The sequence below is a fragment of the Colossoma macropomum genome, unplaced genomic scaffold, assembly GCF_904425465.1.
Source record: "Colossoma macropomum unplaced genomic scaffold, Colossoma_macropomum, whole genome shotgun sequence".
NCBI classification, from domain to species: Eukaryota; Metazoa; Chordata; class Actinopteri; order Characiformes; family Serrasalmidae; genus Colossoma; species Colossoma macropomum.
The window spans coordinates 19,296,512-19,323,207 of NW_023494791.1; the positions used below are offsets into that span (position 1 = coordinate 19,296,512).

Here is a 26,696-nt window from a genome sequence, read left to right on the forward strand (position 1 = left end):
CCCACTGGACCCAGCTGGGCCATCAGATGCCTCTCATTGAGACCACAGAAAAGAGGAGTACGGTTGTGACAGGGTGCTTTATGTGTGCCTAGGGTTATGCTATGCATGCCTTGGGATGGGCCAATGGACAGTTGGAGTGAATTATAACACTAACAACGTTTACAAACAATGTCTGCTCTTTGCCTGAGTGTTTGTGGACCAAGTGGAGTCGGGTTTGTGGCCTCTCTGTATCCACTTGCCTCTCCCCCTAAAACAGATGTGTTAGAAACCACATATAGAGTCAGATGTACTAAACCTTTTGCATCAGATTTCAGCTGCAAATAGGACAAAAGAATGCAGGTTATGTACAACTGGTGTATGAGCCTAAACATGCAGTTTATGCAGCATGTGAAAACTGCAGAATGCATTCCTCCTTATCATACTGTACACATGCATTTGAGGAAGGATCACACAAAACAAAAACACACAAGAAAAGATTACTCAAGAATTGGGTGGATATTTTGGAATGGCAACAGATTTACAAAAGTTTGAGCAACTAGTAGCTGCCAGGTTTGCATGGAACTTTCTCTGTCTCCTACATAGGGTTGCCAGATTTTAGCCATGGTAAAATGTGTTTGTGCTGGGCAACATGTGCAGTCTGTAAGACTCTTTTATCATGGGCAATTTGGAGCTGTATATAATGAGAACTTTTTATCACATCAATATGCAACCCTATTATGGCTTTTCTGGCTTGTTTTTGTGTGTGTTGAAAACACATAATTGTCCAGTTTGTTTTGTTTGTGTTTACATTTGTCTTTATATTTTCTATAACATTGTAGGTAAAATTATACAGTTCTGTACAAGTCAAGTTCATATATAAATACATTTATATAGATTTATACTAAATGTGATATTTAGTGCAGTATAAATGCTGTGTGAGACACAGTCCCCTCGTGGGGTGATCACTGTGTGAGCCGAGCCGTGCCATGCTTGTGTGTGTATGACAGAAAGAGAGAAGCACAGCGAGAAGGCACTTTATCTACTTTTAAAAATGAATGCATTTAAAGTGAGACTCCACTGGACAATTTAACGCTCAGTTGACATTACCGACTAGACAATGGAGTTTAAAAACCAGACCAGTCTAAAACTGGATTCCTGGTAACCCTGCTCCTAAAGAAGGTGTGAATTAGCCATAGCATAGTATTGTTGGGAGATTTCTTTTAACAGTGGCAGTAGCCAAAGCAGCTAGATGAAGTAACAGGCTTGGAAGATGTGCTGAAAGAATTCTTGTTCATGTGGCCTGACACAAAATGCGCTGAAATAGTGATAAAACAAAATGTTCATTGTTAATTAACATTGAGAGAATTTTCCACTCATTGTTTACCTATGACTGTCCTCTGTAATTGTCCTAATAGCACTGCTTGCTAATGCTTCCAGCAGTGTGATCCTTTACGTTAGACTGTAAAGTGGAGCTGGGGTGCCGCCAGGGCTGTTTGGTCCCTGAGCTGAGCGAAGCAGGAGAAGTGGCCAGGCCTGAGTTGAAGCAGAGCTAAGGGCTTGTTAGCCTGCCTGACTGAACTCTGAGATGTAGATCACTGTCACTCTTTATCATTCTCTTGCTCTCTCTCTCCTTCCTGTTTTTCCTCATACACACAGAGTACTGAGGCTATTCCTCTATAATGAGACAATTATTACTGTAGGATTCTGAATGCAGGAAGCAAACATGAACTGAATAATCATGTGGAGTTATGTAAAGATAGACATAATAAACGGTACCCCTGTGAAAGTGCAGTGCATTGCCATATATTGTCAGTATGTTGCAGTAATATGACATTTTCAAATATCACTTTTTTTAAATGGAAGATGCAAGTTACACAACACAAATCTGCCAATTTGGTATTGTCATGATTCTTGGCTGATCCTTCCGTCTGCTTCCCCTACCAGTTCCGTGGTTTTAATTAGCCAAGCCTTCAGTCAGTCACACAGTCAGCCAGTGAGGTGTGGCACCAGCACCTGCTGTTACACACACACAGCACTCCCATGGTGGAATGACTATGTGTGTATTTATCTGTGTTTGTTTTTGTATATTTTCAGGACAAAAATGTCCAGAGCTTGTAGGAACACCAGAGTTAAACAGGGCTAAACTACAGTTTTGGGGCCAACAAATTGGTACTGATTTTGTAAAGTTTAAACTGAAAGGACAAAACCATTTCTTCTGGTAACTGAGGTTTAAATTAGGGTTAGGATTAGGGTTAGGCCTAAAACATTCTTGTTACGCATAGATACTTACATAGTGTTGATTCTAGACAAAACCTGGTATCTCCAAAATGTTACGTTTTTAGAAGAAGGAAAAAACATTCTTAACATATAATTCTTAAATATAAAATGGAAGATAAAGTAAAAAGATTTTGTCTCTTAGTCATTCTGAATCATTTCATTTTGTCATTCTTTGTGAAATTTTCACAGTGATGATATATAGAATACATATTGGTCGCATAATTGTCTTCAAGTGCTTACATGTATACAGTACATATGGGACATATTATTATAAAATGTACCTACTTACTCGTATATTTAATACAATTTGGACTCTACGTATTACCCCAAATCCTGACACTGTATAAAAGCAAACCAGTGTGAGTGTGAGAAAGAGAGAGAGTTAAAGTGTGTTTAAGATTGTTCAGTAGGTAGTGTTCTCTCTGTGTCCTCTCTTTTCTCTCAGCAGGGTGTCACTTTGCTTGAGCATCACTGGTGCGGCTCCTGAGCTGGCCAAATCGCTGCACATTCTGGGCTTAGAACTCCTTTTGCGCTGATGATTTTTTAATTACAGAAATCCTGGAAAAGCTGTCTCTCAATGCTAGTCCTCATTATTTCCAAAGGTAAACAGTCTGTTTTATATGGAAGCTTTTTCAGACAAGCCAGGTGAATGTGTCTATGTGCTTTACTGTTTGTGTGCATGTTTGTAGGCAAGTGCATGTACTTTGGGTATAAAAATGCATAGATTCTTTGTGATTGAATTTTTTGAACTAATATTGAACAGAAACAACTGAAATTTTAAATTTCATGATAAATTGAATCACTCCTAAAAACTGTAATCGAACAGAATAAGATAAGAGCTGCACAGCCCTACCATATATAAAAAATAACCTAAACAAATAAACAAATGCAGTCGAGACAGAGAGAGTGATTGGTTGTAGTATGACGGTGCCCCAGAAGCAGCAAGGCATCGTTTGGCTTCAGGTTCTGTAGACGTTATCGATTGTACAGGACAATGAGTTTAGCGAGGACTTATGTGTGAAAGAGAGATGGAGGGACCTCAGCTCTGTCATGTCTATTTATGGATGTTTTGTGCTGTGCACAGTGCTAAGTGTGATAAACACACATTTACAGCATGTCCAAACTGCTTGGCTTCAGTGTGTTCTTCATGATAGATGTGCTTCCCACTTCTTCATTTTTCTTTTATGTATTTCCCTCATTCCCACGAGTTCTCTCCATCTCTGGGAATATTCTTCGTGGAGGAAGGGGATTGCGTCAGATGAACTGAGATTCACAGGCAGTCGGAGCTACTCTAGTATTGACGAGTGTCCACTCCTATCCTCACGTAACGGACGCTGGGCGGCACTCTGTACATTGATGCAGTTTTAAACTTGTTGCATAGTGTCATTAAATCCGTAATCAAATCAGCTGTCCTCTCCTCAAAGTAGATTCAGTAGTTACATTGCTGGTGATAGCTTCAACTCTAGGGCTGTCCACACTCACCTGCTTGAGAAGTGTTCTGCACCAGCCCAAGGACAGATGAGGGAGGGACAGATAGAGGAAGTGTGGATAGGGGGGGTGTAAACACATACATAATCAAACACAAACATGAGCCCAAATTTAATCATCAAAGATGTTGGAGTGAAAGGAGGAGGCAACTTATGCCTTCAGTTTTAATATTATTTTTAGCAGGCCCTTGCCATCCTCATCTTACACTGACGTGTGTAGCACCTTCATTATACAAGTGGCCACTTTCACAACAAGGGAAGGACGTTATAGATAGATGTTAAATAGAGATGTTCACTAGATACTTAATGTGAGTCTAATTTAAGTCTTGGGATTCAAGAGCAATTCAAGTCTAGAGTCTTTTGTGGAGAATTTAATTAAGTTTCATTATTAGCTGCAGGCATTGCATTTTACAAGAGTAAGCCCCAGCTAAATTTTAAATACTTGGGTCTGATGCAGCTTTAAATCAGGAGCCCTTTGTTGCAGAAAAAAATACACACAACTGATGCATTACACACAAATGAAAGTGGCAAAAGAGCTTGAAACAGTTGGTTAGTGTGTAGTTTGTATAGCAGCTATGCTAGCTAGCTAGTATAATAGCTAATCCATCTTAAGTTATAGTAAGTATTAGAGGAGTGTGATCTGTAACTTACTAAAACTTCAACAAGATTAGCAGAAATGTCAGCTAAAATAGCACTAGCTATGGTACTTCCCTGCTTTAAAAACAGAGCAGACTATGCTGAATGCTGGTCTAGGGCTGGTCTGGTTCCAGTTTAGCTGGTCACCCCAGCATGGTCATGCTAGTGGACCAGCATGCCAGCATCAAACACAGCATATGCTGGTTTTGTTCATGACCAGCCATGCTGGTCTATGTTGGTTTTTCTTGCAGAGTTGCTATCCAAGCTACCCAACTGTTTTAAGTGATTTTTTCTTTTCCCTTTAACCATCACATATACCAGTGTGTTCTGTCCATCAAATCTAATACTGCTGCAAACTGTGGGAGAAAACCAGAAAAAAACAGTGTTTTGGTGCTGGTATGCTGGTCAACTAGCATGACTATGCTGGGTGACCAGGTAAACCAGCACCAGACCGGCACTACACCAGCATGAACTAGCTTAAATTAGCTTAGACCAGCATGAACCAGCATAAACCAGCTTAGACCAGCATGGGTTGTGTTGTTTTTTTTTCAGCAGGGCTAGACAATGCACTTATTCACAAAGGTTTTGCACATTATATTCCAACTGCTCAAAATAAGATTAGCATTAGCTCACTAAGGCAGCAACTCAGACTCGTGTCACACCCGAGTGCAGATTGAACGACTCGCAACTCGACATGACATGAGTCCGAGTCACCAGAAAAATGCTTGTCCTTGGCTAGGCTAGCCATAGTGAGCTAATTAGCGGCAAACTTTAATGCCAGTCAAACAATTTAAGTGTAACATGCATTAACTTTGTGAATAACTGTGTTGTCTGGCTTAAGCTTCAGGAATACGCTGTGTATCATTTAGCCTGTTAAGCTAATAAAGGAAAGAAAATGTATGTATAATAGATGGAGTTATTTGCTAGCCTAGCTGAGTGTAGTGAATTAAATGTTATAGGTTTCAATAATTTTATTAAATATTGCTTGCTATTGCTTTGGATTATTAAAAGCTTTGTTCACCATTTTCTATGATTGAACAGGGAACTGTGTCAGATCACAATCTGGGCTCTGCTGTTATCCAGTGGATTAAGTTAGTACAGTAGTAGATTGGCCTTTGTGATGCCATTAGTGCATTCTATAGCTAAGCTGATGTTAGAAACAGCATAGGAATGAAGGGATGGTTGAGGTGATGACTGTGAGACAGGGAAAAGTGCAAGGAAGGGATAGAGAGACAGTCACAGGAACAGTGAATGAGGTAGAGAGAGATACATAGAAGCAGAATGAGAGAGAGAAGCATGTGTAGAGGTGCTCCCAGAGCCTAACTGTATGAATGTTTAATGATCAGGCATTCCGCACAGGCTTCCTAGGGCTTTTCTTTGTGAAGGAAGACTCGGGGAAGGCTCGACTTTGTTGGCCTGACGTGCCTCCTCTCTCTCACACACTTCAGCTCAACTCCATTGCTGTTTCACCGCAGTCACAGATTACATAGACATTCTGCATTGTGGAATCTTTCATGTGGAAAGAGCAATGAAACTCTACTTTATGTGTTTCTATGTGAGAAATAGCTTCTAGGGTCACATTATTGCACCCAAACGTGCGGAAATGAGACAGGAAATGCCTATTCTCTCCTTATTCTACACAAGCATCAGGAAAATTGAAGTGAAACTGAAGTGAATTGAACTGAATGTACTTTATTGGACTGGATGGGGAAATCCTGGACAGTGTAGCTGACCATTTTAAAGGAAACAATGTTCAAAGAATCATAACAGTAAAGTATGCCCTGCATGCACACCAAAAACTATAAATAATGTTCTTTTATGAGGAGAGCAGATTATCACACTAGCTAATATGTAACCTACAGAGTAAGAAAATTATAAAATTACACTACTTGCTGCCATATCAAAGGATCTATCAGTCAGCTGTGCACCCTCCACGGTTTCTCAGCCTGCCCTGAGTGCATCTCCGCCTGGCTCTCTCTTTGTAATCACCCCTCTCTGCTCCTGTGGGCTGGAGCCAGGACTCAAGGGAAGGTTTGGGTGACAACCAGATGCTGGTAGGAGAAGATGGGAAGCACAGTATGCCTAAGGGCTGTATCCATGGCGTACAAGGCCCAGAATGCGCTTCCCAACGGCAGTGCCTTTCTGTACTTTCTGTTTCTTTGGCTCAGTGGCTTTTGTTTCTCCTCTCAACTTCCATACTTTCTTTCTTTGGGGGTAAATTATCACTACAGGGCCTCTGGGAGGGCATGGTGGTTATCATGTAGGCTAAAGACATTCCAGACCTTACTGAAATGTACACAGGGATGTTAAAAGGCCCATATGAGGATGTTAAGGGGCCCTTTTAAAAAAAAAAAAATAGTTTGACATAGTATGTATAAATGATAGTTCACTTGCATACAGTCCATATATGGAAACTAAACTAAAACAACTGCCTCTTTTGAATTTTTGTGCTGTCACAAAAACCCATACATTTAGATACATTAAATCTGCCTGTTCAAGCTACAGCAGTTTAGCTCATCCATTTACGTTGAACTTACAAGGAGTGATGAGTGTTTCAGCCTGGACTGCTTTCTGAATGCTGTGCAATACAGGGCAGCCAATCAGAACAGATGTAATTCACATGTATCGCTCTTAAAGACACAGTAACTAAAAAAGCCTGTTTGATTCTAAGATGGAAATAACCATGTAAAATTTATTCAAACTGTTTTTGGTACATAAACCCATATATGTGCTATATGTGGATATCAGGGGAAAATAATACACAAGAAAAATGTAGGACATGGGCCTTTTAAAAAGTACAGCTTGGTGTTAAAAAAACTTTTAGAGTTTGGTTTAACAGTGCAAACAAACCAAGTAATATTTGGCAACAGGGAGATGTTTTGATAATTAGTACTGGAACAGCATGCTGATAATGAACAACAAATAAAAATTAAACAGGCTGCTACACAAACCAGGAACTATAAAGCTAATAGCTCAGAGAAAGACAGCACAAAATAAACACAGCAGAACACAGACTAGTCGCATGCACACACACATACACGGACAGAGTGGAGGCCAGCAGAGCCACACTCAGCAGCCCAGCCCAGCTCAGAGCTGAATTCATCGGCTTTATTCGCTCTCCTCCTACAAACGCTGCTCTCTTGCAGGGTATTTATAGAGCTAGCTGGATGTGTTTAGTCTTCTTTGGTTCATAGCCTCACTTTTGCTGCAGCTATGTGTGCCTCGATCAGAGTGAGAGTGAGAGAGGGGAAGGCTGAGCTGAACTGCTCTTGGTGGCTATATAGAGCACTGCTGCTATACACTTTACAGTCTAGTAGTGTTTGGGCTTGATGTCAGTTTGTTTGGGTTGTACTCTGAGAGAACATGTTGTACCCCGCCCTTGATTACATGTAGTTGTGCAAGAGTCTCAGAACGTAGTGTGATGCTTTCCTCGTTTGTAATTTGACTGTTACAACAGCAATAAAGATCCCTTTTTAATCTACACTCTGAAAAAATAAAGGTTGCTAAATAGTTCTTGGCTTGGACGTATGGTTATGAGAAGAACCTAATTAATTTAGTACCTTTTACATGACACTGAGGTTCCTTAGACTTTTTCACACACTCACACATTTCATTTACAAAAAATGGTTCTTTAACCCTTGAAACTCCATGGAGATCCCAGCGTAGGGGCACTGTTCACTTTCTATTAAAATGATTGCCTAAAGTTGATTAGTTGTCACAAAGATTTGGCAAAATATGTTATATTCTTGAGACTTCAGCGGAAAAAATGAGAGCTGAATACATTCCCTACAACTTGTGGCTAAATTTCAGTGGTCTTGGCAAAACTAAGCTACATAGGCTCATTAAAATCACTTACATTTTCATTGGTTTGCTGTTTGTTGAGAATTTACATGCACAAGCTAAAGAAATTTGGTATTTCACTTCACTGTCATAACTTTGGTTGCGGTAGCCAGGGGGAATGTCAAACCAGTATGTCCTCATTTTCAAATTGCCTAATCATGCAGTATATCCCGCAGCAGAGTGCAGAGCGAAGAACACTGGGCCTCATTCACCAATACCTTCCTAAGTTTGTTCTTACATTTGTTCTTGAGAAAGCTAAGAAAGAGTCTATGTCAGATTCATGATGTGATCTCAAACTGCAGAACTGTTCACACCTTTGTGCCCCTGAGTGTGTAGATTCTGTTCTTACCTAAGAATAAGAAAACATTGGTGAATATCAGAATCTTCTTGAAAACGTCATAAGTGAGTTTTGAGAAATATCTTCTTAAGGACAGTTGGTGAATGAGGCCTAAAGCTTCTAGTGCCTCCTATAGCCCCATATGAAAAGTGCCTATGAAGACCATATTGATACATGTAAAAAGCATGTATATGCTCCAGTTTTTTCTTTTCCTTAGTTTCATAAGACCTGTTGGCACTTATACAAGTTGTGTTTTAAGATATCTCACTCTTTTAGGTGTTCATATTTCAAGAAATATATTAAACACCTACTTCCATTTTTGTGTTTATTCATTTATATTATTTAAAGTGTGTTATTCTGCATCCCAGAGATGTGTAAATGACCACTTCATCTAGATTAGATTCCATAACTTTGTCAAATTCCATGTTTTGTTGATTTTCTAAGTGAAAATAAGTAAGCATATCCTCAACAGTGGGGGGATCTTAACCTTGTCACAGTGCCACCCTGTTTTGGGGTTAAAAATATTTCATGACCCCCTCTTTCCACCACCTCCCACCCCTGCCACTGCCCACCTCATACACAAATGGACACGTTAGACAATTTACAGAAGACTACAGAAGAACAATCAAATACTGAATCTACTCATTTACTGGGCCTGCAAACACAAATCTTTAGCCTGATGCTGAAAAAGTTTAGTGGTCAGTAAAGACCTTCCCTCACCCAGTGGTAATTCATAATCAACAATAGCCTATACTCTGTGGAGCCATTCAGCAGCGCTTGCACTTATTTTCTCTGTCCCCCTGGGATCATGTTAAGAAGTAATAAAAGCTTCTGATCACCAATTAGCATTGCGCAACCTGTATGACTAAATCAGTACCCAATTGCCTTAAGCTGTGCAGTAATCTTAAATAAAATGATGTTTTATCCAGAGCAATGGACAAAACTAGACAAATGGCTGTTTTTGGATATGTGAAGTACTGCTGTGTTTATAGGCAAAAAATATTGTGAACTGTTGCTTTAAAGTAGTGTGTTATAGTCAAGTAACTTTCACAGTAAGTGGTCTTTTGTGCAACAGATAAAAATATATGCTGTATGATAATATATGATAATATACTTATGTTTTCTATTATATATCAGCTGTTATTCTTTTCAAAAACGTATATCCAAACTTGTTACAATTGAATAAAGCACTTTGGAATGAAACTCTTTATATTTGCTGTTTTTCCACTGGTAGTATAGTAGTGAGCATGTTGGGCTGGTTTAGTTTTGTCTAATCGATGCTATGGTCATTATACTGAGACAGAAGTGTCTTGCAGTATGAAATATGTCTTTGATAGGTGTTATTATATGCACGTTTGGGTACAGTGTATGCTGGCTTGTTTGTTGTCTCACTGCATAAGCCTTATGGAGTGGTACAGTGTATATGTGTCTGAGTGTATGTGTGTTTGGTTAGCGCCATGCTGGGTAGTAGAGTGTGTTTTATGCCTGAGCTTCAGGACGGGGCCTCTGCTGGGCTCTGATGCTTTGTGATGGTTAAAGTCTGTAGATGCTCTGCCAGGCCATATGGACAGCTTTGTCTAGGGAGTCCAGTACCCACTTACTGTAGCTCTGCTGCTGCCGCCACTGCTCACACACTCCATCTGTCTCTTTCCACCCCTCTCTCTCTCTCCCTCCATCCTTCTCTCGCTCACTCCCCCACCCTCTCGCACTCAGATCTATTTGTAAATGGCTAATTCATGTGTAAAAATAGACACCGTCATCTATATATCCCTAATGAACGCACTGTGCGTCTTCTGCTGGGTGGTGTAAAGGCAGGCAGGTTTATTACGCTCACTGTTTTCATTGGATTTGTTAAGTGAAGCCCTGGCTGGCCGAAGCTAATGCGAGTGTCATTGACGTTGTTTAAAGGGATATCTAATGAGTTGTGCTATCGACAGAGCCGAGTGGCCACTCCAGCAAATGCTTCTGTAAATGCTACACTCCTGTTGTTCTGGCTCACACTCTTTCATTTTCTTCTCATCACAATCTCTTGTTCTTTCTCTTGCACTCACTCTTTCGCTCTTGATAATGATATCAGTGGCTGGTTGGGAACAAACCCCAAACATTTACTCCTGCCTTATTCTCTCTCTCTCTCTCTCTCTCTCTCTCTCTCTCAGATTTAAAGCCCAGCTCCATTCATTATTAAAGGACCGCTGTCTAATCGGCACAGAGTTGCTGCCGTCACCAGGGGGTTCTGGGAAATGTTATTGTCCTGGTGCTGCTCTACAGCTCTCCTCCTCAGCTCAGCCGTAGATGATAGGGCCTCCAGAGCACTGCCAGACATTTGGCTATTGTTCTTAGAGGGGAACGATACTGTAAAGGATCCTAAAAGCAGTGCCTATTATTGTGATTTATTATCTCACTTTTTGCGAATTTTGTCCAAACACCACACTATTTCAGCACTAAACCTGTAAAAGTGCTTTTAGAATTAGATTAATAAAAGTGCATGTGCTGCACAGGCCGTTTGTTTGGTTTAGCCACGGGGTCATGGGGGGGTATAAACAATAATTGATTGATTATATTTGATTATGTTACTAATTATTTTTAAATATTGCCTTATTTCAGAGCATCAGTGCTACTTGATGTTCTACCATAATAAATTTGAGAGCACTTTATTTGACGTATTTTTCCTGAATATTTCACTCTAGAAATATGTTGTTTATTTCACGTAATATTCTTTGAAAATTGAGAACAGGCATTTTAAGTAGGCATATAAGTTCAAAGTTCAAAGTTCACAGGCATATATGTTCAAAGTCGAAGCTGAGGAAATACACAGTGATTATAAATTCTTCTCCTGTCAGATTTAATAAAAAAATGTCCTGGTGAGTTTTTGAATTGTTCGTGATAAGGGCCACAAATGCAGTAGCCAAACAGGCAAAGCTTCAGGTTCAATATCTACGTTAAAAAAATTAGCTCCCAAGATTTACCTTGTCAAAGTCAAAGACTTTGGAAAATCTAAATGGGCATGTCTTTGAGGAGATTGGCATAATATACCCTTCCCTAAGCTGCTATTGCAGGAATGGCCCACCAGTTGCCACCATTAAATTCATAAAAAACTTCATAAAAAAATCCTGTATGCTAGTAATATTAGATCAGGGCTGCCCAAAGTTGGCCTGTAAGGACGTTGGATTTGACCAACCAGAAGGTTGCCTAACTTTCCCCACCCCCCCACGCAACAAAAGAATAAACATTTTTATATAATGTCTTGTTTTTATTTCAGGATTGTGCTTTTTTTTTCAAATAACCTACTTTCATAAGAAATCTTATGGTCTAACATTATAAAATGACCCTTAACACGACACCGTTGTCAATGCTACACACAGAAAACAGCACATATGTAGCTGCCAGTTATGAGCTAATGAGAGAAATAGATAACAGTCCTAACAGGCAGTGGCAGACAACAGGAGATTTAAGGACCACTGGAGTGAAGAATACATTTTCAGGTAAATTAAAAACAAAATAGTGTTCTTTATATGTAAGGACAACATTGCACTATTTATAGAGTACAACATCCATCAATATTATGAAAGCTTACATGGCTCCCACCCGACCCCACCCCAAACATTACACTTTGGCCCCAGAAGACAGAAGTTTGGGCACACTTGTACTAGATTATAGCTTACTAGATTAAGCTGCTGGGATGTGTAGTAGATTAGACAGCTGTGTTGAGGAGGTAGCTGTAACTTCAAATCTTCTGCTTCTACTTGTGGTGACTACAAGGGCATGGTCCAAGATCCAGTTATGTTCTTCAGTCTGTGTAGGAGAGACTGAGGCATGAACAAGTGAAAGACAGTGAGATGAGGAGATCCTGAAGTGAGAAAGCCTCTGGCAGCTAGCTGCTGGGGAGGACTGTATGTCTGCATGTGTTGGACGATGTTGCTGTAGCTTTAAGAGAGGCCCTCCCTGGGTGAAGTGAGGAAGTAGTTGTAGTCCCCTGGCTCTGCACGGCTCCTCCAGTTTGGCATAATGAGGGCACTGCTGCACGCTCGCTCCTCCCTACCTGTCCTGTGGGATGCCTCCCCTGGTCATGTGACACGTACAACATTCCGCATTCTCTGCCCTCCATGCTGATCATATGACCTCCCCAGCACTCTATATTGTCGAATATTTCCACTGCTGACATGATGCAGGCAGTGCTCTATATTCTGCTATCCTCACAAGGCAGTGCCCGGCCTTTGATGTGGAAGAGCTATCCTCTTGCTTTGAAGAGTAAAATCTGCATACTGTGGCCTTCCCAGTTTTATTCTTTGTTCTCCTGTGCAGCACTATATGTGTGATTTGCATTCAATTAAATCTCGTTGCTATTGCTTTATTTTCATGACTGCAGTTAAAAATGTGATTAAAATCTGGAAATGTTAACTGTGATATATTGCAGATAACTAGACCACATGGTGCAGAATTCTACTGTATGTAGGTGTGATATGTGATGTTATTGGATTGCATTGATCTTTTAACATTGGATTTGTGCTAAATATACAATTTGCAGGAAAAGGAACATTGCTAACATTATTAACTTGCAATGGAAGTTAATGTTAAAGTATTTTTTCCAAGTAATTTTGGAATTTCTATTGCTCTGTTCATCATGAAATTTTAACACAATATAAAGTATAACTGGAGTTTTCAAATTAATGCAAAAGAGTAAAAAGGTTTTTGTGTGACAAGTAGTATATTAATTACTATACAAGTGTATATATTATCTGTCAGATGTTCAGAAACATACTCAAAGAAAGAGCTTTCCTTATTTTTACCCCTCTATTTTACTTATTTTAGAATAAAAGTAAAGACAACAAACTATGAAATAATCCAAATGGTATTATGCAGTGACTCGAAACAAAATAAATTAATTAATAAAATAAAATAAAAATAAAGGCTTATTTTTGACTTGATATCAGTATTACACACTCTTGGAATTCTTTCAGGCAACTTCATGAGGATCCACTTGGGATGCTTTTTCAGCAGACATGAAAAAGTTGTACATGTACAGAGACTTTGTTGGCTGCTGAAAAGCACTTTATTTGAGGGGGCATTTAAAAAATAATATCGTAAGTAAATGCATACATGGCCCGCACTATTGTTTAGGTAGCAACTTATGAACACACGCACACACACCCACACACACACACATATATATAAAATATATATATCAGGAAGCTATAATCAATTTATGGTAATTTCTTGATAAATTATCTGCCTCCAAATTTCAAATTCAACGCTTTCTTCGCTTTCTTAATGTTAATTTTTATCATTTCATTCTCTGTTCTGTTTATCATTTGCAAATGATTTGAAACCTATAAAGTTTATGAAGAGTACTAGCACCATAATAGAACCGTTAAACATGTATCTTTGAGAAACAGTGACTCCAAATGTTGAATGGCAGGGACAGATCCAGTAATAGAGAATAAATTCGGAAAGTACTTTTTATGTGTGAAAAAACCTAATTTTATCTTTCCCAAAACCCGTGGACCTTAGACACAGATATACTGCAATGAAAAGAACAGGCACAGTGCCTTTTCTATTGAACAGAACAGAAAATACTTTACAAATAATAATTAAGATAACAGTAAAGATAAAGAGATTGAAATCCACCATAATACTAGAACATGGCTGGTCAGCAGGGTCAGTGGTGGCAGAGTGGTGCATGTTCCCCACAGTGGGGGAGTTCCGGTGGAACTGAGCCACAGCCATGCCAGTTCAGCCATGTGCTGCTGGTGCCATATGGAGCCACACGGTGCGTCCACTCACCCTCATGCCTGGCTGCCTGGTCTGAGTGAGCAGAAATAATACACTGGCACAGTGAACCACAGACAGGCAAGAGAAACACAAGCCAGTATCATGGGTCCCGAGCAGGATATTGAAACAGTGAGGGAGAACCAAGGGAAAGGTTGGCAGGGGTTACCTCTTCACTCTGAAAGCCTGCTTCTCTCCAAAATGGAAATGCATTTCTGGAATTTGTGTTTTGTATGGACATTTATTAATATCCATCCATTCAGTAATCCTACATATTCCGAATAGTAATGTATGTGTTCCATTTTTGTTTCAATATTTTATATCTTGTCTGTACTATTCCTAGTTCGTTTAAGACATTTAGATTTTGCCAGTTGATTGTGCTAATATTTTCACAAATATGTTTGGCATTGGACCTTTAGAAAAAAAAATAGATGTTTAAATGAGACGTTATCTACTATATATGAATATGACTGCAAAATCTACCCTTTAGGATTAAATTTCTTTTGCATTTTGAAGACACACACAGCTAAAGGATTTTACAGAACTGATGATTGAAATCTCATTCCTTTATGCACTGTTATTTACTAAATGTTTTTCATGTCGTGTTGTAGTACATAATCCAGCATAAATCCAGCTATGAGTAATATATTAGGAAATCCTTTTTTAATCTTCTTCAGCATATCAAGAATATGGAGAATTATAAATCTTATTATAATATACATGTATATATTATTATAATACATAAGAATTAATGTACAATATTCTATGAATATAGGTCTCATAAAAGCCAGTATTGTTGTTTCTGAAGGTAGAGACAAGCCGATATTTTTTAAAAAAAAACAAAATGGTTTTAAGAATGGGCCTCAGAACTGCATTACACTGTGTGAGTGGAGCTAAACCTTCTAAAAGGTGGCTCACTTTTGGAAAGTCCAGTTAAATGCAGGTGAATTGACTAAATTACTAAATAAATAAATAAATAAATTTATATCAAATGTATTTATGTGATTTACAGTTTAAGAAAAGACATGTTACAGAAAATGTATCATAACATTTTAAAAATGATTGACGGGACCATTGTCATTTCTGTCTGTTATTGGCACTCCACTGTTATAAAAACCATCCAAACATTACGGAATTCTGGCTAAAAGAAAACATAATTTAATCCTCTGTTACTGTATCTCTGTTCCATGTTCTGTTGCTTGCGTAGGAATAGCAGGGCTGTGAGGCCACTCTCCACAGACGGAGAGGGAGAATGCGTTTGATGCTTCTCTCTCCCCCTCCCTTCTTTCCACTGCAAGAGATGCTCTCTTGCTTTTTTAGGCCCTTATCAAGGGATCCCAAGGGACACATTTTCAGTTTGGCAGCATGTAAAACTTTTAATGTGGTAAATAGCAAAACAAGGCAAAGAAAAAAAGCAGTTCATATTGTAAGACTTCTGCTTATAGAGATCAGTCTGCTTGGTGTTACGGAGATCAGTGTGTTTAACCACCACTCTTAGAGAAACACTTAATTTCTAAATTACTTGAGAGAAATGTTCTCTGTGTGTTCTTTACACTTTTCACCTTGTTATTTCATGAATTTCCACTTGTTTATAAACATTGATTACCAAATTGCAGGGTGTGTCAAGCAATTATACCCTTCCATTTTACAGTCTTCCTGACTGCATTTAGGAACAAATCTCATCTACGTATGCGTTAAGAATTCTTATTTTTAAAATTAGGTTTAACATGCCTTCTGTGTCTAAACTGGCCTGTGGGTTCATAGAGAATAAAGAGCGATCCCAGTTATCATTAGGAGTAATGATTGAAGAAGAAGCTTGAATTTGAATGTACACAGGACTGCCCATTTTTGCCATTACTGATAAAATTATCAGGGAAATCCTGTCTACTCATTATCTCAATAAAGCTTTAACAGTGTGGAAAGTGAAGGGCTCTTGAGTGCAACTGCCTGTAGCGAGATTATTCTGACTCAGTGGATTTGTTAGACAGTCTGAGTCTGGGATGAGCCTAGACTTGCTGTGGTTCGGAGCTCGAACTGGTTGCGACTCCCTGAACAGATGAAGTATTTACCCCAAAGGAGCACTCAGTTATTTAGGTCAAACTCCTGTAAGCAGGGCAAGATTTGATCTTTCTTTTTGGTGCCGTTGGTAGTCCGGTAAGGCATGGAGTGAAGTGGAAATCACTCAGTTGAAAGTGGCTTTGCGAAATGGGCTGCTGCTCTCTATGTGTCTGGATGAGATATGTTAGGACGGGCTGGTGTGCTAGAGTAATGGTTCCAGCGTAACCTACAAAGCAGTGCACGGTCCATCATTATCATCCGTGCCTGAACATCAGAAGTAAATCATGTTGGATTTGTACTGAATCAACCTTGGAGGTTCCTTCACCTGATTTAGCCCCTGTCCCTGTATTCTCCTGGGATGTCCTGGCACAGACAGGGTGGATTTACAGCTGGGTTGTGAACAGACCAGGCTGATGTATGGGCCAGCATGGGAAGGCTCAACCAAAGCCTTCTCTTCTGAGATCGCTGTGTATGGAGCGCGAGTTACGGCTTCTGGCCCTGCCTCCGTATGCGTTAGCATGAATGCTAGCTGACAGCTGGTTAATCACGGACGTTTTCTTTTGTGAGATGGACAGGTAGGCGAGGTCCCCTCCCCGGGTCCGCCGTCACCGCGGAGACCAGCTGTCGTCGAGCGGGGGCGAGCTCGTCTCATCTCGGCCGTCTCATCTCGATCGTCTCCGGACCGACTCTCCTCCACGTTTTCCCACACTTTACCACACTAATTAGGCCTTCTGCATACCTTAATTACGCCAAGTTCTATGCTAATGCAGCATTCCTGTGTGAATTGCTTGCCGTGTCTTGTAGACACTGTGCCTGATTTGCATTTCACAAAAGGTTTATTTTTATTCTTGGTTAAAAGAGAGTGAGTGAGAGGGAGAAAGAGGCAGAGAGAGAGAGAGAATGAAGGGTGTGGGAGCGAGAGAGAGAGAGAGCGAGAGAAAGAGAGAGAGAGTCCTGTGTAATGGGGAAAGGAGGGGGTTGTGCCAGTGAAGTAAAACAGTTGTTCACTTTCGTATAACCTTGTGTTTCATTTATGAAAGCCAGTGTTTTATGTGCTGTCTTAATTGTGGTGTGTCTGGCTTCCTTTCCTGAATATCATTTCCTGCAGAGAGTACAGAGTGCCTTCATTTGTCCTTTTACGGTGCCAGACTCGATGCTTATCTCTTTCTTCTTCTTCTGGTTTGCAGTCGCTGAAAGGCTTAAAAGCTAGCTGCAAAGCTTTATCCAAGCATTTAGTTTGTTTAGCATTTTTTAACTAATTAATGCGTAACATAGTCAACAACTTTCAATGTCAACTAGCACACCTCTCTATTATAAACTGTACCCTCTTAAAAACAAAGGTTACTAAATTGTTATCGGCTTGGATATAGTGTTCTAAGAAAGTTTTCTTCAATTTTCCTGCTTTATTTCATGCACTATATCTTCACTGTCTCCAAAATGGCAACTTTACAGTAGAAGGCAAAAATGTTCTTTATCTTTAATGTAAGTTAATGTAAAGAGATTTCTATTGATCCCTTGGTCACAACTTTTACCACTACATAAAGAGCAGCTGCTGTGCTCAAATGGTGTAGAACAAAAAATCAAATCAAAAATCAAATTTTTGAGAAGTTATGATGTAAACATTAGGCATTTTCTTAAATGTACCATTCAGTCCCCAGTCCATATAGTCCACATTTGGACATGAAGTCGCAAAAACATCCCCTCACAAAAACCAACATATATTTACATAAAACTATCTATTCAGCCTATAACAGTTTAGCTCTGCTTATTCACATTGGTGATATGAGTATTGCAGCCTGGGCTGCTTTTAAATGAGGAACAATACCTTGCAGCCAATCAGATTTACCTATATCAGTCCTAAAGGCATAGTATCAAAAACGTTCTGTTTAATTCTCAGAGATAAAGCGAGGTTGAGGTTGGAAAATGGTCATGTAGATATGAAGCATGACTGTTTCTGAATGGACAGGAAAAAATGTAGGATGTGAACCCTTTAATTTGCAAATAACTTATAGATTATGTGGACCTTCTTTCAACTTTCAAGTGGTCCTGAGTGTGGAGCTCAGTAACTGAGCATCACGTGGCAGCCAGCACGTCACCTCGGTGCTTGGTGCCCTTTCTGTGACCTTTGACCTGCAGGAAGTGCTGGCTGGGGGCTTAGTGGGGAAAGGAAGAGCGGTGAGGGGTGCACAGGGGGAGTGTGGGGGTGGGGGGCTGAGGCAGGGATGAGGATGATTCTCTCTCTCTCTCTCTCTCTCTCTGGGACAGTGCTGCATGGCTTGGCAAACATTCATCACATACTGTGGATACTGCATTCTCTTTTTTTAACTGTCTTTATGAGTCATTTAGTGTAATGCATTTAAGATATGACAGAGGAATCTGTGGTGAGGACGGCCACAACGTAAGTAAAGCTTGACGTTGATGCACAGTGTTGCTGATAAACGTTGTAGTATTGGTTGTTAGTATTGGTTGTTAGTATTGGCAGTGTTGAGCAAATCATCCAGAGCAAGTTTTGTTTGTGACTATTATTCTTGCTAAATTGATATGTTATACCTGTTTATTCTGGAGTTTAAATAAGAAGCTTTAATAAGGAAAAGGTGAACATTGTGAATGTTTGCAATTGCTCTGACCCTGGTGTGTAGTTCTTCACAGCATCTGGACCTTGAGATTTTAGCATGCATATATGGGCCCAACCAATATATCATTTGCTCGATAATATCGGCCGATATTGAAGTCCTGTGGGATTTATCAGTATAGGCAAAAATGTTGCTGCTCATATGTCAGGCTTTGTGTAAGCTGCTAAGCTGATGTTCACCAGCTGCTCACTTTCATTACTGCAGTACATGCTAAACTGATACGTTTGAACACAAAACACCAATTTTAGCATTAACATAGTGAAATGAAACAAACAAGAGGCTATAATGTTTACATTATTTATATTGTTTAGTCATATACAAAAGTTTGGTCAAATTACATGTTTTGTTGATTTTGAAGTAAAAAAAAGGACACATCCTCTACAGAGAACACACTTCTGCACATTTTAAAAGCACTGTTACTGTCATTTTCTGAATATTGAAAGGGAAAAAAAAGAAAAATAACAAAAATAAAGTGTGGCCCATGCAAAAGTTATGGCACATTTTATATTTTATGCACAGAATGTTTTATTTTCACCTAGAAAATCTTAAAAACAACGTCCTAACATATCTCATCCAATCTTTTGACCAGTGGTACTGAAACTTTTGCATACAACTGTATTTTATTAAACATATTGTAAGCTTCTGAGGTTTTTGAGTCAAAGAAAAGAACTGTCAATCATATCTGACAGTTTCACATTGACATATCAAATTGAAATCATATCAATTACAATTGGTATAGGTCATAAAATTGCTTGGGACCTAGAGAGCACTTAGCTTGTTGTGTGAAAGGCAGAGAGACAGTGGAGGAAAGGAGTGGCCTTGCATGGGGAAGAGAGGAGGAGGGAAGTGAGGGCATGAGAGAGGTTTTACTGTAGCCTACAGTGTGAAGAACATGGTCCAGTGGAGCCAGTATATTCTATTGATTTTTCAGTGGAGATTTTTGTATCCATCCTGTTCTCTGAAATCTCATGCTTCCTTCAGTCTTAGGACAAAACTGGCAGGGCATCAGCTCCATCAGCATTAATGGGGTTTTAGTAGCTTTGTGTTTTAGTCAACTTTAGAACCTCTTCACATCTGACAAAAACAGATTTAATTCTGATTTTCTCTTAATGACTTCAGTAAGAGCTTTGCTGTCACATGTGGAAAAAAACATACATTCCAAATGTATTTATCAGATATGTTTTTGCAATGTATAAAAATGGCCGAACAATGTATTTGTTAAATATATTTTTGAAATGCATTTGTTTGTATGTATTATTGTATATTTTCAGTTGTATGTAGTTTTAACAAAGTTTCCAGATATAACTAAATATACATGAATGGAGTGAATGGTACTGACTTTTTTGTTTTGCGTTAATCATTGTGTGTATGCTGTAAGACAGCGTTCACACAGAATGTCTTTCAAATAAACAAGCTATCAAATCATCAAACTGCATTTTCACAGTGAAACAATACCGGCAAAACTTGCTTTTGCCATGTTAAAGGTTCATTTGCTAATATTTAAAATTAAGATACTGGCACAAATTCATTTCATAAGGTTTTCCAAACAGTAAATAACATTAGACAAGTATTTTGGCTATTTTCATACATTTTCAAATACATCAGATAAATATAGTTACATCCATTTATTTTGGTATGGTGTATTTCTATGTGTAATATTTCCCCATACATTTTAAAATTAATGTATTTCAAAATATATTTGGTTAATATGGCAATATATTCTGAAATACATTTTAGTGTTTGGAATGTATTTTGGCATGGATTGCAATGTATTTGAAATGTATTTCAAATGTAAAAAATATATGTCCATTTTTTTCCCCACTTCTTGATTCTTTGCAACAAAATGAATTCTAACTTGCTCAGTTTAACTCGCTGTGTGATTAATGATTGCTTGTTTGTTGAATTAAACAGGGTCCCCTGAGTAAACACATAGTTAGTTAATAGAAGGCAATGTTGCTGAAACTGCAATAGGACTAAAGTTGAGTGGATTAAGTTTATAAAATTAGCACCAAAAACACAGTAAAATACAGTCTTTTTTCCTCTTCTCTTCTCTTCTCTTCTCTTCTCTTCTCAGCATGCACCAGCAGTTTGCCAGCTATAAGGAGCAGGTGCGGCGGATAGCACAGGAGCCTCAGCAGAGGCAGCAGGGCCAGCATAAGGATGATGCGCCCACCTGTGGCATCTGCCACAAGACCAAGTTTGCGGATGGCTGTGGAAACCTCTGCTCCTACTGCCAGACCAAGTTCTGCGCCCGATGTGGAGGAAGGGTCTCTCTGCGCTCCAACAATGTGAGTGAGAACACCCTGCATTTATGGTCCTTCCACAGGATGGCCACGGTGGTCTTTTTCCTTGCCCCTTCGCGAGTAGACGTTTAACCCCTTCATGCAGGCCCTCTAGTGGTGGAGGCTGTGCCATCCACAACTAATCAAGTTATTGCATTAAAAATGTCTAACAGTAAAATGACACCACTATCCAAATGTGCATATCCAAGTTCTAAACACTAAACACATTAACTGTAAATCCAGATGTTTAGGTTCAGTATTTAGTTGAGCTTGTGCCTTGTTTGAGAACAAATTGGGGAAAACTCAACTGCAACACAAATACACCATGTGAATATACCTGAAATGTTCTTTAACAGTGGTTTTCACTTATTGCAGTCAAGCTTTTACTAGTTTAAATTTGATCATGACATAACGTGTTTAAGAGTGTGACAGGATTGTGCTTTGATACAACTGAAACACTGAGGCTGCTTTTCTACTGCACTTTCAAACACACAAACAGACTAGGCTTGCCATATCAGCTTCATGGAATTCCTGGACACTTAATCACTGACTTGCTTAATCACTGACTTGCTTATGGTGCAATTTAATGTAGCTAGACCTTCAGCTACAGAACCTGGGGCCAGATTCTCAAAAGTGTCTTAAGAAAGAAAATCTTCTTTTTTTTGTATTGTATTGATTTGTATTTAAGAACATTCTGATGAACTTCTTAGTGTTTGTCTTAAGAACCTTCACAAGTTTTTACTCAAGAAAGCTTTTGTGAATCCAGCCCCTGATCTTCTCAGTTATCGGGTTGTGTTTAGGAGTGTCTAAACGTCAATGCACAGTGCACTTGTTTTTTAAAAATTGTCAGTAGATTGAGCGTAATCTGAACACATCAAGCCCATTATTGTATACAAGTCATTTGATTGAATTTAAAGAAGCAGTTTAAACGTTGTAAGCAGTGCTAACATATGAACATTCTGTATCCAGGAAAGCAATTTATTTTTTCCTGGATGCACAACCACAAACCATAACAATCCAAGAAAATCCTAGCAGGTGACCTTCCTAATTGAAAACCAACCAAACCTAGGGTTCTAGATCTAGTTTATTTTCCACCTGCTACAGAGACAAATGGAGTGGCCTTAGTGATAGTACTGTTTTCAAAGTGATCATTCTAAAAAATAGTGATCATCACTTTAGTGACCTCTAAAGCGAGCTCTTTGCAAAGTCATAATTTACAAATCGCAATCGTCAAAACCCTAACCCTAGACAACTGATGAAAACAATTCACGTTCCTTGTTGCAACATAATTATTATTATCAGAAGTTTTTGAAAATAATCATAATAGATCAATTCATATAACAATGCCTGTGTGTTGTCGGTGTACTACATTGTATCACAGTTCTGTGCCACACTGGTGCACCATTATGTCCTGTTGGTATTTTGGTAGTTCTTTCACTGTCTGCACAAAGGGGTTAAACCTCTGTATCGGTATATCCTGTCTGTTTTGTATTTGTCTAATCCCCCATAATGAACATCTGTCATATTCTGCTCTTTTAAATGCACGTCTTCACAGACTGCGCTCTTCTTGTTTGCTTGTTTCCGTGTACACCTGTTTATCTGTGTGTCCGACCCACTGATGTGAGGACATTTAAGCACAGGAGAGTAGAGGAGCGCAGGCCAGGCAGAAAGGTTAATTAGGCATTAGTCAGAGAAGATGACTGTCCTGGTCAGCGGGGGGTCACTGCACGCCCTCACTGGGAGGCCCAGGCTGGAGCGTCTTCCCTACAGGGGCAGCGGTGCCGCTCACAGGGAAGCCCCAGAAATGGTGGCTCCCTCCCTGTGTGTGATATTTACCTTCTTTCACCTCCTTTTTCCATAAGGCTTCTGCACCTAAATCCACAGCGCTAATTAGTGCTCTACTGTAATGAGTCCAGTGTTGGAAGTTAACAGAACGAGACAGCTTTGAACTGAGGATTAGCTCACTAATGCAGGATATACATTAAAGATAGGTGAGTTGTGAGAGAAAGAAGAGTTAGATGTAATTAACCCTTTAACCTCTAGGCTACAGTTATTCATTTTAAGTCTTAAGTATGCAGTCACTACTTTGAATTATTCAGTAACTACTATGAAGCAATATGCAAGGTATGAAGTTGAGAGAGTGAGGAAGGAAAGTTTAAATCTACTGAAAGAAGAAAAGGCCCTCCTTACACCTGGTCAATTCATGCAACTTATATCTGGATTGTCTCCTGATAAGATAACAACATGCACATGTTAGTCAAATGCATCTCAGGTTATTTAGATTTAAATCAAGTTATTGTAAAGATGGTTGCTGCCTTAACAGTGGTGATTATGCACAGCGTTGTTCATTTCCTTAAACTTAGAGTAAGGTGCCAATTTTGAGAGTCAGTGCTTAGAAGAAGACTTTATTAATTGAATTAATGGACCATGTGCACTATGATGTAATATATTGGAGGGGTTTTGGTTGTTAAATGTGACTTGAGAGAGCGAGAGATGTACACTATCATTCAAAAGTTTGGAATTATTTACCATATTTACAATTACACATTTCAGTAATAACTTGTAATATCTACAATGTGGATTTAAATATTAAAAACTATTTGCCAAAATATATTTTTAGCTGTTTTATTCAATACTTTAAGAAGTAATTAAAAGTACAGTAATTTACAATATTTATGTACTTGAATTTTTTTATTTGTTTATTGTATTTATTTAATGCTGGGTGTAGCATTTTACAGATATGTGTGTATATATATATATATATATATATATATATATATGTATGTATATATATATATATATATATATATATATACACATATATATATATATATATGTGTGTGTGTGTGTGTGTGTGTGTAATGTATAAACACGTAACATCTGAAATGAACCACCTCCTGAAGTACTTTGAGAGATCAGATTTAAATCTGTTTCAAATGTGTCCTGAGTGCATTTACAACTGCAGATAATGTAGATAGTGTAGATAATGTAATAATTATCTGAATATAATCCTGATATGAAACAACCAGGTGTAAACAGCTGTGATAATTCAGACAGTGAGAACGGCTTAGCACAACAGAGTCAGACTAAAAGTGTGCGGCCGCCCTCATCTATGGGTGATTTAAAGTCAGTAGCCTCTAATGTGATGTGGGACGAGAGGCTGTGTGCCGCTTATGGATGGAAGCAGCCTAGAGGTTAGCTTAGCTGAAATGAGCATACAACGCTTCTCACAGCCCCGTGGCATGTGCTATTAATGAGAGTGGCTGGCTTGATAATGGAGTCACTTGGTGCCTGAAGGTTAAACATAGAGAGCTACACCTACTCAGTGTGATGGACTGTATAGTAGGACACAGTAGCTAACAGCAATGAAATGCACTTAATAGCTCTATTGCTGTGGGTTGCTATGAACAGTAGGCCTGGAGCTAGAAGACACAAACAGACACTTAGAGACTCAAAATATGAGTTGAAAGGAAAAATCACAGTCAGTGTGTGCATGTGTATAGAGAGAAAGAGAGAGATATAAAGAGAGAACGAGAAAAAGAATGCAGATGTGCACTGCCATGCAGTGCTATTTGCATTTCACTATGTGTGCACATTCTTTGGTCTCTATCTCCGAGGATATGAAACAAGATTTACTAAGTAGAATCTAATATTCTTATTTTCATCGACCCATGAACTGTCTTTTACTTCCACAGGGAATTATTCATAGTAAATTTCATTGTGAAATTCTCGGTTGCAAAACTGCACCTTCTCGCAGTGCCCTGTGGGTGGCAACATACCTGCAAATTTAAATCTCTGTTCAGCTCTTACAGTGAGTTTTCAAAAAGCCATTTACTTTTCAGTTGTCAATTATTTTCAGACAGTGAAAAATGTTAATGTTATGGTTCATAATTTAAATGATTTGCTAGAACCATATCCAGTTTTCTCCTGCCAAGGTTGTTTTCTAATGCTTATTTGTCCACCAGTGTCCATTGTTCATGTAACTGATTTGTTTCTCTTTGATCTGCTTTCTGTTCCCCCACTTTCCTGCTCTTGTTCTTCTTTCCACCTTTCCCCCATCCTCCCTTATTTTCTCTCCCTCTTATGTGCTGCTGCTGTGATGCTGGAGAAGAAGGAAGACAAAGTGGTTAGCATCCTTTATCTTTGTTCTCATAATGCGTTATATCCCAGTGAGTTCACTCATTAACAAGCTGAGATCTCATTATTTCACTAAGCTGCACTTACTGTTATGTTGAAAATCCACCCATAGTCCACAGTGTTTTATGTGGTTGCTAACCTGTCTGTCCCTGTCCCTTTGTCTGTCTCACTCTATGTAGAGTCTCATACTGAAAGACAGGGTAAGACACACTTAATGATCACTGCATGGATGAAATGAAATGCACGCAAGTTTCATTAAAAGCCTTTACCAGCTACAGGCATCAGATCAGAGAGCTGCTATGAGCTGTTGCTTCAAATTGCTTTGGGCTTCCACACTAGCAACCTTTCTGAAGTTCTGCTTATCCAAACTAAAGGCTAAAAAGCCTCTGTTGATATGTAGTATTTATTTAAGTACTATCACACCCTTGTCAAAGGAACTTTGCTGCAGTACATGGCTTGTTTCTGTCCTGCTTGGTCTTCGCTTGTCCTGTAACAAAGCCTTGCCATAAGGCCCATAATGTATGTGCATCATAGTCCCTCTTGGGAACTGCATTAGTTAATCAGAACTCTGCCATGCACTTCAGTGCTGCGGATAAAACCCTGTAAATACAATCTGGCACTCATTATCCCAGTGATTATCAGGCCTCTTGGTAATATCTGTTTTCTTCTGCAGATAAGCGTTTCTGTTCACATGTTGCCGTGTTTTTGAAGTCTGATTTCCCTCTCTAGGGTGCACTTGCCTCCTTTCTTCATTCTCTCGCTATTATTCCTCTTCTTCCAAGGATCCATTTTACATTGTGGTCAGCTGGGCTGGGCTTGCGCTGTGCATTTTTTCATGCTGGAATATTGATGGCACGGGAAAACACAGAACGATGTGTCATTTCCACCCCGAGAGCAACACCATGAAATGATTAATATTGATTTCCTCCTGCGTTTGCATCTGGTTCGTGGATGTTTCATTGACTGGGACTTGGGACGCTGTGTGTTTCTGCATCTGCATTTTCATGGTACCTGTGCTCTCTTACAGAGGATGCACGTACTGCGAGTTTGGAACATGAAAAGCAAAAAGTGGCATGTGACACAGTGCAGACTAGTGGACATAGTGGGAACTGCAGGTACTGGCCTTGTTTGAGCAGGTGAACTCATTGCTTTTGTTGTTAACTCAGGTCCACAGGGAAGTGTGACAACACAATGAGATGCAAATACACACTCATGCATGGCTGATTGAGGAAGCCTGGTAGTCATGCACCTGCTTTATTCATAG

At 39.2% G+C, this 26,696-nt stretch overlaps 1 protein-coding gene across 1 annotated transcript in view; it reads left to right on the top strand.

Moving 5' to 3' along the window:
* The window catches only part of LOC118810484 (regulating synaptic membrane exocytosis protein 1-like), an 84,802-nt gene that overhangs the window by 12,304 nt on the left and 45,802 nt on the right, over positions 1 to 26,696 (top strand). Inside the window, exons 3-4 of the mRNA XM_036574281.1 lie at positions 21,088 to 21,301; positions 25,407 to 25,421. Of these exons, the coding sequence (XP_036430174.1) occupies positions 21,088 to 21,301; positions 25,407 to 25,421 (229 nt within the window). The remainder of the gene's footprint in view (positions 1 to 21,087; positions 21,302 to 25,406; positions 25,422 to 26,696) is intronic.